The sequence below is a fragment of the Staurois parvus genome, unplaced genomic scaffold (assembly GCF_062004578.1).
Source record: "Staurois parvus isolate SC_StPar_1 unplaced genomic scaffold, SC_StPar_1.0 ptg000295l, whole genome shotgun sequence".
NCBI classification, from domain to species: domain Eukaryota; kingdom Metazoa; phylum Chordata; class Amphibia; order Anura; family Ranidae; genus Staurois; species Staurois parvus.
Window position 1 is genome coordinate 254,031 of NW_028318091.1, and position 14,513 is coordinate 268,543.

Consider the following 14,513-nt stretch of genomic DNA (forward strand, 5'->3'; position numbering starts at 1 on the left):
TGCGTTTTCCAGTGCGGGCAGCGTGCCATTAGAATTAATGGCACCTGCCAGCGGGACCACATTTCTCTGTATGGGTGGTGCGGCTGCACGGATTGTCGTGCTGATCCGCAGCGGCACCACACGCACAGATGTGAACCTAGGGTGAATGTACATGAATGCTCAGTTAATAAACAAGGTAGTCCTTTTAACAGTAATATTTCTAGATAAAATCCAAAGCCCACCATATAACAAAGCAGAGGACCACCTTACCTGACCAGTTGCTACGTAATCTTTCACTGGGTGAATGGCCAGACTGAGAATGTCATCGTCGTGTCCCAGGTAGAGTCTCTGGGAGTGTTGCAGCCTATTATAAACTACAGCCACGGCTGCTACATGATAGACCACCTCTCCTGTCTGGGTGTAGAACAGGTTGTTCCTACAGTCATAGCCTCTGTAACTGCAAGAGATGCCAAGACAGACAGAAAAACAAAATTAATTAGAGAAATATAAATCAATAAAACACTGTATAATTTTGATTCCTAACTATTTATTGTCTGATGTCTACTAATATTGAGTGATTATCTCTCTTTAGTAAAACAATAGAAAAAGCTAAATTTCAGGTAAACATCTAAATGCACAATAAAACACACACACACAAAATATAGGAGCTGCTTTACTTGCCGAAGGATTTGCATTTGTCCATTCAGTCCTGAGATTTACACGGCTCCATCACACAGCACAGCCAAGAGGATATACCAGCCTAAAAGCCATCTACTTCATTAAAGTGGAACTGCACTGCATCTGAGCACCTCATTGTTAATATTCAAAGCAAACTCCTCCATCCATCTATGTCTCCATGCTTTATTTTGGGGAGAAATCATTTTGAAAAACACCCCGTGGTATTTCTGGCAGTGGCCATCTTGAGTAAGGGCAGATGATTCAGGTAGCATTTACTTCCTGGAATCCATCTACCCTTAGCTCAGGGATTAGCTGAGTTGAGAACACTAAAACAAAAACAACCTGCGCCACAAGAACTATGTGAAAAATTGGAAAGTGAATGTTGCTGTGCCTTCATAAGAATCAAAAAGATTGATTAAAAATAAAAAAAAATCAGTGAAACAATAAAACAGCGCAAAACATGAAAGTAATCAAAAAATAATTATAAACAAATCATATTAAATTCTGTGGTTATAAAATAAATGTCCAAAACCACTAAAATGAAAAAGATATAAAATTTGTATCCAAATACAAAAAGTGATGAAACCAAAAACAAAGAAAGTCCCCTTTAGACATACAAATAGTGCTCCAAAAATTTTTTAGGATAAGTGTAATACAGAGAAAAGACTCCACACCTTCCTGTGAATACTGATGTATTCCGCACTCACCAGAGATAAGAATAAATTGCACTTTATGGATACAATACTATCCTCCAATTCCCAGGGAAAATTTCCTTTCCATAGCCTCCTCCATATACAATACTCCCTCCCCTCCTGAATACTCCTGGGCAGGTGTAGACTGACCATTCGAATGCTAACATTGACGTACAAAGCTGTTCATAACACTGCCCCAAACTACATCAACGATCTGGTATCCAAATACCACCCAAAACGTACTCTCCGCTCCTCACAAGACCTCCTACTCTCTAGTTCCCTAGTCTCCTCCTCCCATGCCCATCTCCAGGACTTCTCCAGGGCTTCCCCCATCCTCTGGAACTCCCTACTCCAATCTATCAGACTATCACCTACTCTACTCATCTTTAGGCGCACCCTGAAAACCCGTCTCTTCAGGGAAGCCTACCCCGCCCTCAGCTAACTGCCGATCTCCCCCACTCTTCCTACCACTCCATCCCCCACAGCTATTTCCTCCTGTACCACCATCCCCTCCCTCCTAGATTGTAAGCTCAAAGGAGCAGGGCCCTCGAATCCCTCATGTATTGTATTGTATTGTTACTGTACTGTCTCGTGTACTGTCACCCATCATATTGTAAAGCGCTGAGCAAACTGTTGGCGCTATATAAATCCTGTATAATAATAATAGTGTAGCCTCCTGGACTTTCCTTTGATCCTGGGATGTATGCCATCATTTGCCTAGGCATGGAAACCAGGAAGTAACTGAAGAAATGTAAAACAAGTAAATTTGACATACTTTCCATCCATTTACAAATGCTAGCAGCATAAGGATTAAAAATCAGTGCTGATTGAGAGAGTGAAGTTCCACTTTAAGTCTCGTTCATTTTTTAAGTTCACAATCACAAATACTGGCATACCTCGGTTTACGAACACCTTGGTTAAAGTCATTTTTGGTTTGAGAATGAAAATCCATTGAAAATAATGGCTCGATTTACAATTTTTTTTTCGCAATACAAACGGATTAATTGGTTTTCAATGCATTTACAAATTTTTTTTGTAATCATGCCCCTGTACAGTAATATGCCCTTAAAGTGCACTTTATAAAGAGTTTTGAACAGATAAGTCTTTTTTTGACTTTTGTCTGACCTCTGGAACGGATTAATTGGTTTTCAATGCATTTACGAATTAATTTTTAATCATGCCCCTGTACAGTATTTATGCCTTTAAAGTGCACTTTAGAAATAGTTTTGAACAGCACTTCCTCCTGGCAGTCCTCGGGTCGTTGGTTCGAATCCCAGCCACGGCACCTCCTGCCTGGAGTTTGCATGTTCTCCCTGTGCCTGTGTGGCTTTCCTCCAGGTACTCCGGTTTCCTCCCACACCCCAAAGACATGCTGGTAGGTTAATTGGCTCCTGTCTAAATTGTCCCTAGTATGTGTATGTATAAATGTGAGTTAGGGACCTTAGATTGTACACCCCTTGAGGGTTAGGGACTGATGTGAATGTACAATATATATGTAAAGAGCTGCGTAAATTGACGGCGCTATATAAGTACCTGAGATAAATAAATAAATAAACAGATAAAAGACTCTTTTTTTACTTTTTTCTGATCTCCGGAACGGATTAATTGGTTTTCAATGCATTCCTCTGGGAAACCGCGTTTCGGGTTACAAATTTTTCGCAATAAAAAAAGTCCTGCGGAACGAATTAAGTTCGTAAACTGAGGTACGCCTGTATTTCATTGTAAAATACTCAAGCACTGTAGAAAAACCTGAAAGACCATATCGTAATGCAATCGATTATCTTAACAAGTATTTTGTTCGGTCCCCACGTTTTACACAGGCACCAATGAATGCATGCCATCTGAAGTCAACATTTGACATTGACAACTGTATTTGACCCTTTATTTTACAATGCTATTTCTGTCCCTTCTGTCTTGGATGATATGATAATTAGGATGATATGATAGTGGATTAGGGGGATCTTATTCGCAATGGGCTGGTTAAATATGTTCCGAGGATCATTTGATAGAAAAAGCCCTTAGCTGCTGTGTAAATGGATGACAGTAACGTGAATTAAAACTGAAGCGTGTGGAAAAAATTCCAGGAAAGCAAAGCAATTACTGAAATGACAGAATTAAAAGGACTTGGTCGTGATCAGAGTGAGGGCTAAGGCTTACAGCAGACCCATCAAAAATACAAAACGGTACTCCTAATAATTATTACAGCCTGAATAAAAGATGAATTTTTCTAGGCATATGTTTTGTGAGAAATGTCAATTAAATTTCTGTTAATGTGCCCTTGTGAAAGTCTCAGAAAGTGAAGGTGTGCTATTTAAAAGAAAATTTGAAAATGTCAACTGTGCTTAAAGAGGAACTTCAGTCGTTTTTAAAAAAAATTACAAATACTGTAGCTGCTGAATTTTAAAGTGGTAGTAAACTGCGCTTTTTATCTTGTTCCTACAGGTAAGCATAAATATCTTCTAAAACATGCATCATTTAGGATATATATATATATATATATATATATATATATATATATATATATATATAGTTGCAAGAAAAAGTATGTGAACCTCTTGGGATTACGTGGAGTTTTGCATGAATTGGGCATAAAATGTGCTCTGAACGTCATCTAAGTCACAACAATAGAACACAGTTTGCTGAACATAATACTACACAAACATTAGATGTTGCCATGGTTTAATTGCACATAACATGTAAACATTCCCAGTGCAGGCAGGAAAAAGTATGTGAACCTTTGGACTTAATAACTGGTTGACCCTCCTTTGGCAGCAATAACCTCAACCAAACGTTTCCTGTAGTTGCAGATCAGACCTGCACAACGATCTGGGGTAATTTTGGACCACTCCTCTTCACAAAACTGTTTCAGTGTAGCAATATTCTTGGGATGTCTGGTGTGAATCGCTCTCTTAAGGTCATGCCACAGCATTTCAATCGGGTTGAGGTCAGGACTCTGACTGGGCCACTCCAGAAGGCGTATTCTGTGCTGTTGCAGCCATTGTTTTGTTGAATTACTTGTATGCTTTGGGTCATTGTCCTGTTGCATCACCCATCCTCTGCGGAGCTTCAGTTGGCGGACAGATGGTTGTACGTTTTCCTGCAAAATGTCTTGATAAACTCTGGAATTCATTTTCCCATCAATGACAACAATCCGTCCAGACCCTGAGGCAGCAAAGCAGCCCCAAACCATGATCCTCCCTCCGCCATGTTTTACAGTGGGGATGAGGTTTTGATGTTGGTGTGCTGTGCCTTTTTTTCTCCACACATGGTGTTGTGTGTTCTTCCCAAACAACTCAATCTTGGTTTCATCTGTCCACAGTATATTTTGCCAGTAGTGCTGTGGAACACCCAGGTGCTCTTTTGCAAACTTCAAACGTGCTGCAATATTCTTTTTGGACAGCAATGGCTTCCTCCGTGGTGTCCTCCCATGTACTCCATTCTTGTTTAATGTTTTCCTTATTGTAGATGTGTCAACAAAAATGTTAGCATGTGCCAGAGATTTCTGTAGGTCTTTAGCTGACACTCTGGGATTCTTCTTTACCTCATGCAGCATTCTGCGCTGTGCTCTTGCAGTCATTTTTACAGGACGACCACGCCTAGGGAGAGTAGCAACAGTGCTAAACTTTCTCCATTTGTAGACAATCTGTCTTACCATGGACACATGAACATCAAGGCTTTTGGAGATACTTTTGTAACCCTTTCCAGCTTCATGCAAGTCAACAATTCTTGATTGTAGGTCTTCTGAGAGCTCTTTTCTGCGAGGCATGGTTCACATCAGACAGTGCTTCTTGAAACCAGTAAACCCAAAACAGGTGTGTGTTTTTTAAGGGCAGGACAGCTGTCAGCAACACATCCAATATCATCACACTGATTGGAGTCAAGGTTGGCTCACTCCTGGCTCCAATTAGCCCTGGGAGAAGTCATTAAGCTAGGGCCTCACATACTTTTTCCTCCCTGCACTGTGAATGTTTACATGTTATGTGCAATTAAACCATGGCAACATCTAATGTTTGTGTAGTATTATGTTTAGCAGACTGTGTTCTTCTATTGTTGTGACTTAGATGACGTTCAGAACACATTTTATGCCCAATTCATGCAAAACTCCACGTAATCCCAAGGGGTTCACATACTTTTTCTTGCAACTGTATATATCTATAGCAGCTGGTGTCACTGGAGCATGGGCACTGCACTCTCAATGGGCGGCATGCCATCCATTGAGAGAGCTGTACCGTGGCCAGTGCATACTAGCACATTACGACATTTACTACCACTTTAAGAAACAGCCCCTCACCAGTCCAGGTGTCCAGCACTGTCTTCATCAGTGCTGTTTTGTTTGCAGGTCTTCAGATCTCCAGCACTGCCATTTTAGGTATGAAGAAAGAAGCAAACGAATGCTGTAACTTCTGCGCTGGACGATGGATTCCACAATGTCAGTGACCCCACATGGAGTGCTATAAGGAATGCAAGCCTTGCTGCCCCCAACAGACCAGGGAAATCCAAAGGAACTGTATATAAAGAAACAAACAGAGGGTACATAGGCCTAATGCATTATCTTCTAAAAATGGAATTTATTGTAGAAAAAGTAATATACTCACAAAGGAATTAAAATTAAAGGCACATCACAAGAATAACAGCATGGTCCAGTCTCCCTGAATGGTATCTAGTCAGGGACTGTAGTCCTCCAAATGGCTGATGTGTTTCGAGGCTATACCTCTTCCTCAGAGCCAAGTTGGAGGTCTACAGTCCACTACTAGATACCATTCAGGGAGATTGGACCATGCTGTTATTCTTGTGATGTGCCTTTGATTTTAATTCCTTTGTGAGTATATTACTTTTTATACAATAAATTCCATTTTTAGAAGGTAATGCACTAGGCCTGTGTGCCCTCTGTTTGTTTCTTTATATACCACCATTTTAGGTGGCTGTGCTTCAATACTACTGTACATGTGCAAGACTGCGATGCACTGTCAGACTGATCCCGCAGGCTCCTGGGACATGTGACAAGTCCCAGAATGTTTCGGGACATACTTCTGTAATTCTTGCTTAGGTGGTAGTTACAGAAATGGGAGCGGTTACCTCTCAGAAAAAGGTACTCACTATACACCATCATCCCCTAGCAAAAAAAAAAGCTTTCTAATATGTTCGAGAAAAGGAGATGAGGCGGATTTTTAGGTGAAGGTCTACTTTAAACAATACCTGGAAAACTTAAATCTCAGAAAATTAGGAGTGCACTTCTCGTGCCTAGACCAGCCTCAACCAGTGTTTCTGCAGATGTTGTTAGGGGTTCCTTGAGCAATGAGCAACTTCTGATTCCCAGGAGAGTAACCACTGACACCAATGATCATTTTACCTATCTGTAAGCAGGTCATTCTTTCCACTGACTACTAATGTAGAAGGCATTCTTCCCACTGACCACCACTCTAATGTACCACGAGTTGTAAACAAGAGTAATTAATGTAAGGGTTTACCTGAGACCTGAAAGTTATTTCAAGGGTTCCCACTGAGTCTAATAGCTGCATATCTATAGCACTGTGCCTATGATTGATGGAGCAGACTTTGTGATATCACTACTGTGTTGCTAACTGTTCTTCATAGTGGAGAGGACGCGGTACCTCATAGTAATGAATCATCGGTTGTTGGTGCTCCCTTCATTCACAAACCTTCATTGCTAAATATTCACTGTCTCATCTCCTCCATCGTGAGAAGTAGAGGGCTCTCAAATGCAAACATTATAGTATTTACATTTGTGATCTCTGTGACTGGTCATCACAAGGTATGGAGCCGCTTATATTGGCTCTGTACATTGTGCCTGTGAGCCGCTTGAAGTGGCTGCCAATGCCTTAATTCTGCAGTGGAGAGGGATGGTTAGTACTAGGAGCCAACAAAACTCTACTGAATTCACATGTGCCAAGGAATACGGTGACAGGAGGAGAGAGCAGAGTAAGCACGGTGATGTCTGATAGGCAGGCTGAAGGGTGTTCTTGACAAAGCTGTGCTGTTGCTGTAGTGGAGGATTAAATATTTGGCTGTGGAGACTGGATGGACAGAATTATAGATTTTTTTGTTAATTAAGATACTTCTTATATACTGTGTATATTTAATTGCTTGCCTGGAGTGCAGATCTAGAATGGATTTCAGTTTTGAACCGCTTGAACCTGTATTCAGATCACTCCAAAGCTGAACAACAACTGTTACATCAAGAAAGTGTCACTAAAATCTGTGGATTCAGTAAAAACTTACCCATGTACAAACTTTAATTTCAGGCTTTCTTCTGGGGCTTTTTCCCGCTTAAGGGAAGGCAAAGGATTTTGTTTCTCTTTATTTTGCTGCTTGAGCTGAGGTAGATCTTCTTTGTAAACCTTGAAATGAGAATTTCGAAATTGATGGTAAATTTTCTTTATATTATTACAGATTCATAGTCACATAGGCACTAGGCATGGTTTCTTAAATGGTAAGTACTACTTTGACCTAAGTTGGATAATGCCCTTGGTATAGGTGTAGGCCATTCATGCACCTCCCAAAATCTAGCTGAATAACTTACAGATATGGCATCAGCTCCTCCTGCCGTGTTAGTAGGACATTGCTAAGACACTCCCAGCTGTTACTGCTCACTCCCACCATTACAGGAGCTAGCTCTCCAAACCCCATACGTGTAAGGTCCACTATCTGCTTTGTCACAGCAAAGCTGAGCTCAGAATTACTGAGACAGGGGAGATACAACATATGCAAGGGGGTTTGAATTGTCTGGGAGTGTCTTAGCAACATCCTAGCAACAAGGCAGGACAGGATGATGCCATCTCTGGGAGTTTTTCAGCCAGGCTTCAGCAGGTACGTAAATGGCCTACAGCTATAAGAAGAATATTTTAACTTTAGTCAAAGCTGCACAGTTTGTCTTTATCTACAGTTGCCCATGACTAGTGCACCAGAGATCGGTTCATCCAGATCCCCCCCCTTTAACTTCTACTTAAAGAAAAACATGACACCAATTTGGAGTAAAATGGCTAACGCTGCCTTTTATTAACAAACACGTTTTTAACAACAACCATTCCTTATAACAGAAAAACATACAGATTTGTTGTTGGTCTTCGAAGGCACCACCCAAAAATGATCTGAAATGCACCTGCGGACCCCATATAACACCAGGCCTCCAGCCGCAACCAACCAGCTCGGAGACAACCTTATCGTCCTCAGTGCAGCACCACCACCTTCCAGTTAAACCTCAGTTAACTGGAATGTCCCCGGGCACACCATACCACCGATGGGTCCCACACCATTCTCTGTACCTCCAAGATAATACCCGCCTCCAAAGACCAACAACCGCCCATGAACCGCATAACCCCCATTCCCCTTAGAGGAACCCAATACTCACTAAATAGGGAGGGCGGGAGGGAAGCTCACTCACCAACGTCCAGCTCCGACTGACTGCCTCCCACCCAGGACACCCCACCCAAAGGTGCCAAAGAGCCCACCCACGCTCTCCCTCTACCAACCAGCTCCCCTGCTATATTTTCAAACCCCCTGGCACTAACTTAACCCTTTCTAGTCTTCCTTCCCACTCTAGGCCTAGTCATGCCTGCCCTGCGCTACTTCTTTTCTTTCTTTTACGCTACGGGCATTACTTTACCTGCATTGGTAGTGCTTGTTAAAGGTGAACTAAGCCTTTAAAGTGTCCCTAAACCAACATCATAAAAAATTATCACTAAATGCTGTATTACATGCTGTTCATACTTGCTCAGTCACTATGGGATTTGTTTTCTGTATTCTGCAAAAAACCTGGTTGATCCTGCTGTATCTTCACCTTCTGTTAATGCCCCAAATTCAGCTGGGGGTTTTGCAGCTATAGAAGCAACTCTGCACATGCTCAGTTTTCAGTGCGTTTCTATGCTGAGCATTTCCTCCCTATCACATCAGAGCGGCCCATATTACTAAAGAGTCACACATGTGGGTGAATACACAGTGGTAAATGACAGCTCCCTCCCTCCTTCTCCATGCCCACTAACCAGCTAAACACAATGGGGGTGGGATATTATAGGTAGATTGATGGAAGCTGCACCTCCCTCTTATGCCAAGACACAGGCTCAAGGGCCAAGAGACTGTAATTGGCAGAAATCCGCCCACACCATGTTATTTCCACAAAATAGTAAAGATTTGATTTCAAATATATATTTGTATGCCAAGTTAAAAACGTTTATTAATATTATTATTTATTTATTTTACTTAGTACTCCAAATGCTGTTTTTTTTTTAGTTTTGAACATGTGGCTAGCAGCAGAGGACTAGAGGCTCCTCTGACCACTGTTTCCCTGCAGACGGGCTGGGATAGAGCTGTGTCATATGACAGCTGTATATTGATCAGGAAAAAAGTATTTACTGGTAAATGTATTTTTAACCACTTCTCAGACCAGACGACCAGACAGGAGCAGTGCAGGAGCGGGTGGGACTTTATAAAAGGCCTCCGCATTCCTTGCCTGTGCGCGCTCCGGTGCCCGGAGATCGCTGTACGGGACCTCTGTGTGAGGTCCCGATCATGTGATCACTGATTGGCCAATCAGTGATCACATGCAGAGTAGTAAGCAAGTTGTGACTTCCTGACATCATTGCTTACTACTTGTGAAATCTGTGAATGATCACAGAGGTCACATGGTACAAGGCTATTCACAACAGCCTTGTACCATGTGACCAATCACAACTCTCACAGAATTTCTCAATGGCTGCAAGAATGGCCAATCAGTGATCACATGAATAGGTGGAAACAAGATGTCACTTCTGACATCATTGCTTACTACGTGTGAAATCTGCAAATGATCACATGATACAAGGCTATTCACAACAGCCTTGTACCATGTGACAAGCTGTGACCAATCACAGCTCACACAGTATTTCTCAATGGCTGCAAGAATGCCGTCAGAGAGAAGGAGAGATGATTGCTTTTACAGCCTTTATGGGTGTAAAAGCAATCAGTGTAAAAAAAAAAAAGAAAATCTTTATCACCCCCCACAAGTAGTACAGTGTCACTATGGTAACACTGTACTTCTAGGGTGACACTATGTTAAGAAAAAAAACAAACAAAAAACCCAACATAAATAACAATATAAAAAAAATAAAATAAAAATGTAAAAAAATGTTTTTGAAAAATTATGAATTTTTGGTTATAAACTAATTTGGGTTATTGTTTTTTTACTAAAAAGATAGATGAATACATTTTGGCCAAGATTTATGAAGAAAGATTATTTATTTGCAAAATTTTATAAGAAAAACACTTTTTTTTCAAAATGTTTGAACTTTTTCACTTATATAGCAAAAAAATAAAAATCCCAGTGGTGAATAAATACCACCAAAATAAAGTTTTATCTGTCTCAAAAAATGCAAACAAATTCATATGGGTACAGTGTTGCATGACTGCGCAATTGTCATTCAAAGTGTGATAGCGCTGAAAGCTGAAAATTGGCCTAGACAGGAATGGGTGAAAGTGTTCCGGACTGGAAGTGGTTAATTAAAATAATTACAGAGCCGTCATCCACATACAGAAATAGAAGGGACAATGTAAATGAAACAGTGTATGCTCAGTATCATCTAAAGTGGGAAGATGTGTGAACATTCTGGGTGTGTGACCTGCACCCATCCTCACCAACATGTATGAAGTATCCCATACAGATACACACAGACCCAGTATTCTGCACTTGTTACAGTTTCATCATATTGTGTCCTGAAACCACAAGGGAAACATATAAAGTCAAGTTATTTGCTCATCAAACGTGCTGTACTGCTATTATATACTAGCTTGAGTTGTATAAAATGAATCAAGAATCCCTTTCAGATATAATGAGATCAAGAGCTCCCTGTAAGACAGAAGGATCTCCTGCATTGCAGTAGGCTGTCAGCCTATTACGTTTCAGGCAACAAGGAAGGGAACAGAAGATATTTTGATAGCTAATAGTAGGCCTGAAGTGTACTTCCACTTTTACAGGCAAATTAGCATAACACCTACTTTATATTTGTTACCTGTTCTCATTCACACAGTATAAATGAAAAAAAAACCCATTGCTTAGATTTTTAGTTATTTATTTCTGAAAACTCCAAGACCGGTTTTCATCTGCAATGTAATGTTTATGCTAATTAACCCTGTTTGTACAGTTTCAGCATATCTCATTGAGTTGCAAGCTAGATAATGGAGATAAGCGGTAGGTAAGTGTGTTAACCACTTCAGTCTCCGGAAGGTTTTTCCCCTTTTTCAGGCCATTTGTTGCTATTCGGCACTTAGCCATTTCAACTGGTATTTGTGCGTTCATGCAGCGCTGTACCCAAACAAAATTTTCACACAAATAGAGCTTTCATTTGGTGGTGTTTGATCACCACTGGGATTTTTATGTTTTGTGATATAAACGAAAAATACCGAAAATTAAGAAAAAAAAAAAACATTTTCCTGTTGTAAAAAATATCCAATAAACTCACATTTAGTCATATATTTAGACCAAAATGTATTCCGCTGCATGTCTTTGGTAAAAAGAAAAAATCACAATACATGTATATTAATTGGTTTGTGTGAAAGGTAAAGCGTTTACAAACTATGGTATATACAGTATATTGGAAATTATACTGCTTTTACTTTCTGACTGCCTTTCACATTTCTTGAGGTGCTAAAATGCCAGGGATCCCCCATGACCCCTTTTTCGAAAGTAGACACCCAAGAAATTGGCATGTTGAGTATATGGAAGATTTTATTTTTTGCCACAAATCTTTGGAAAATTACAATTTTGTTTTTTTGCACAAAGTTGCTTAATTGCTCACACATGCCATGGGAATATGTGGAATAACACCCCAAAACACATTCTGCTACTTTTCCCAAGTATGGGGTTACCACATCTTTTACACACATTTTTTACACTTTGATTTGCAGAAGCAATAAAGATTATTGCACCTGCAATGCAATGCTTGCTTTGAGTTGTCATGAATGGGTTAAGTTCATGACAGTTCAAAATATTAGTGATCTGTGATTGGCTACAGCTGATCACATGGTACAAGGTGCTGTGATTGGCCCATGGCCCATGTGAGAGCTGTGGGCCAATCACAGCTCACTTGGAAAGGAAGCAGAGCTGTTATGAATCAGATTGATTGCATAGGGATCACATGATCATCGGGTCCTATTTACAAGGATCCGAAATTCCACTGTGTCCGACACAGTGGTTGCAGCGGGGGTGTAAGCGCCCCCTCCTGTGTAAGCACAGCCAGAGTGATGTATCCATACGTCACTTTGCCTGTAGCTGCCGCCTGTCCTCAGTAAAAGTACTGCTGGCGGGCATCAAGTGGCAAAAGCTTAACTACAGATATGGTATTGAAGTAGAATTCCAGACAAAACCCAAACTAATCTGAAAAATGTTCCCTTGGAGTGATCCCCACAATCTTCCAGGTCCTGTGCTGAGCAGCCTCCCCTCTGTACACCGTTGCTTTTGATATACTGTGTATATATATATATATATTATAATACATTGCCAAAAGAATAAAAGGAACACTTTTTAATCAGAATCTGGCATCAAGTGGATTAAACTCCTGGGATATTGATCTGGTCAGTGAAGTAGCAGAGGATGTTGTTAATCAGTTGAAGCTGCTTTGGTGTTAATGAAATTAACATCAGGTGCACTAGATGGGCAACAATGAGATGAACCCCAAAACAGGAATGGTATTACAGGTGGAGGCCACTGACATCTTTTCCCTACTAATTTTTTCTGACTATTCTTCAATAGTTTTGCATTTGGCTAGGGTCAGTGTCACTACTGATAGCATGAGGCGATACCTGGACCCTACAGAGGTTGCACAGGTAGTCCAACTTCTCCAGGATGGCACATCAATATGTGCCATTGTCAGAAGGTTTGCTTTGTCTCCCAGCACTGCCTCAAGAGCATGGAGGAGATTCCAGGAGACAGGCAGTTACTCTAGGAGAGCTGGACAGGACCATAGAAGATCCTTAACCCATCAGCAGGACTGGTATCTGCTCCTTTGTGCAAGGAGGAACAGGATGAGCACTTCCAGAGCCCTACAAAATGACCTCCAGCAGGCCACTGGTGTGAATGTCTCTGACCAAACAATCAGAAACAGACTTAATGAGGGTAGCCTGAAGGCCCGATGTCCTCTAGTGGGCCCTATGCTTATTGCCCGGCACCATAGAGCTCGATTGGCATTTGCCACTGAACACCAGAATTGGCAGGTCCACCACTGGCACCCTGTGCTTTTCACAGATAAGAGCAGGTTCACCCTGAGCACATGTGACAGACGTTAAAGTGTCTGGAGAAGACGTGGAGAACATTATGCTGCCTGTAACATCATTCAGCATGACCATTTTGGTGGTGGGTCAGTGATGGTCTGGGGAGGCATATCCATAGAGGGACGCAAAGACCTCCACAGGCTAGACAATGGCACCCTGACTGCAATTAGGTATCGGGATGAAATCCTTGGACCCATTGTCAGACCCTACACTGGTGCAGTGGGTCCTGGGTTCCTCCTGTTGCACGACAATGCCCGGCCTCATGTGGCGAGAGTATGCAGATTGTTCCTGGAGGATGAAGGACTTGATACCACTTGAATGGCCTCCACGCTCACCTCAGACTGTCCAGGAGCTCAGTGAAGTCCTGGTCCAGATCTGGGAGGAAATACCCCAGAACACCATCCTTCGTCTCATTAGGAGCATGCCCTGACGTTCTCAAGCATGCACACAAGCACGAGGGGGCCATACAAACTACTGAGTAACATTTTGAGTTGCTGAAATGAAATTTCAGCAAAATGGACTAGTCTGCTGCATCATTTTTTCACTTTGCTTTTCGGGGTGTCTTTGAATTCAGTCCTCTGTAGGTTGATAATTTTCATTTTCATCAAACGATGGGGCATATTTACATTCCTAACACACTATCCAGTCAATATCCGTATAGATATCCAGCATGATATTTTTCCCCATTGAGATCTGATGTGTTTTCAAAGTGTTCCTTTAATATTTTTGAGCAGTGTATATGCACACACACTTCCATATAAATCTTTCTGTTTGTTGCTTGTTCAGGTTTTTTTTAGTGAACACTTCTCAAACAACTGCCATTGGAAACGTTTGCATAAGCTGTTCTCTAATACAATGGGGACATAGATACTATTGGATATTGGGCAAATGTCACTGGCAGTTAGA

General features: G+C 41.3%; 1 protein-coding gene across 3 annotated transcripts in view; it reads right to left on the bottom strand.

Moving 5' to 3' along the window:
• Positions 1-14,513, bottom strand: part of EML6 (EMAP like 6) — a 272,713-nt gene that overhangs the window by 110,382 nt on the left and 147,818 nt on the right. For all 3 annotated transcript variants that reach the window (XM_089682713.1, XM_089682712.1, XM_089682711.1), the window contains exons 13-14: positions 7,590-7,708; positions 250-436 (exon numbers count right to left, since the gene is read on the bottom strand). In XM_089682713.1, coding sequence (XP_089538839.1) covers positions 250-436; positions 7,590-7,708 — 306 coding nt within the window. The remainder of the gene's footprint in view (positions 1-249; positions 437-7,589; positions 7,709-14,513) is intronic.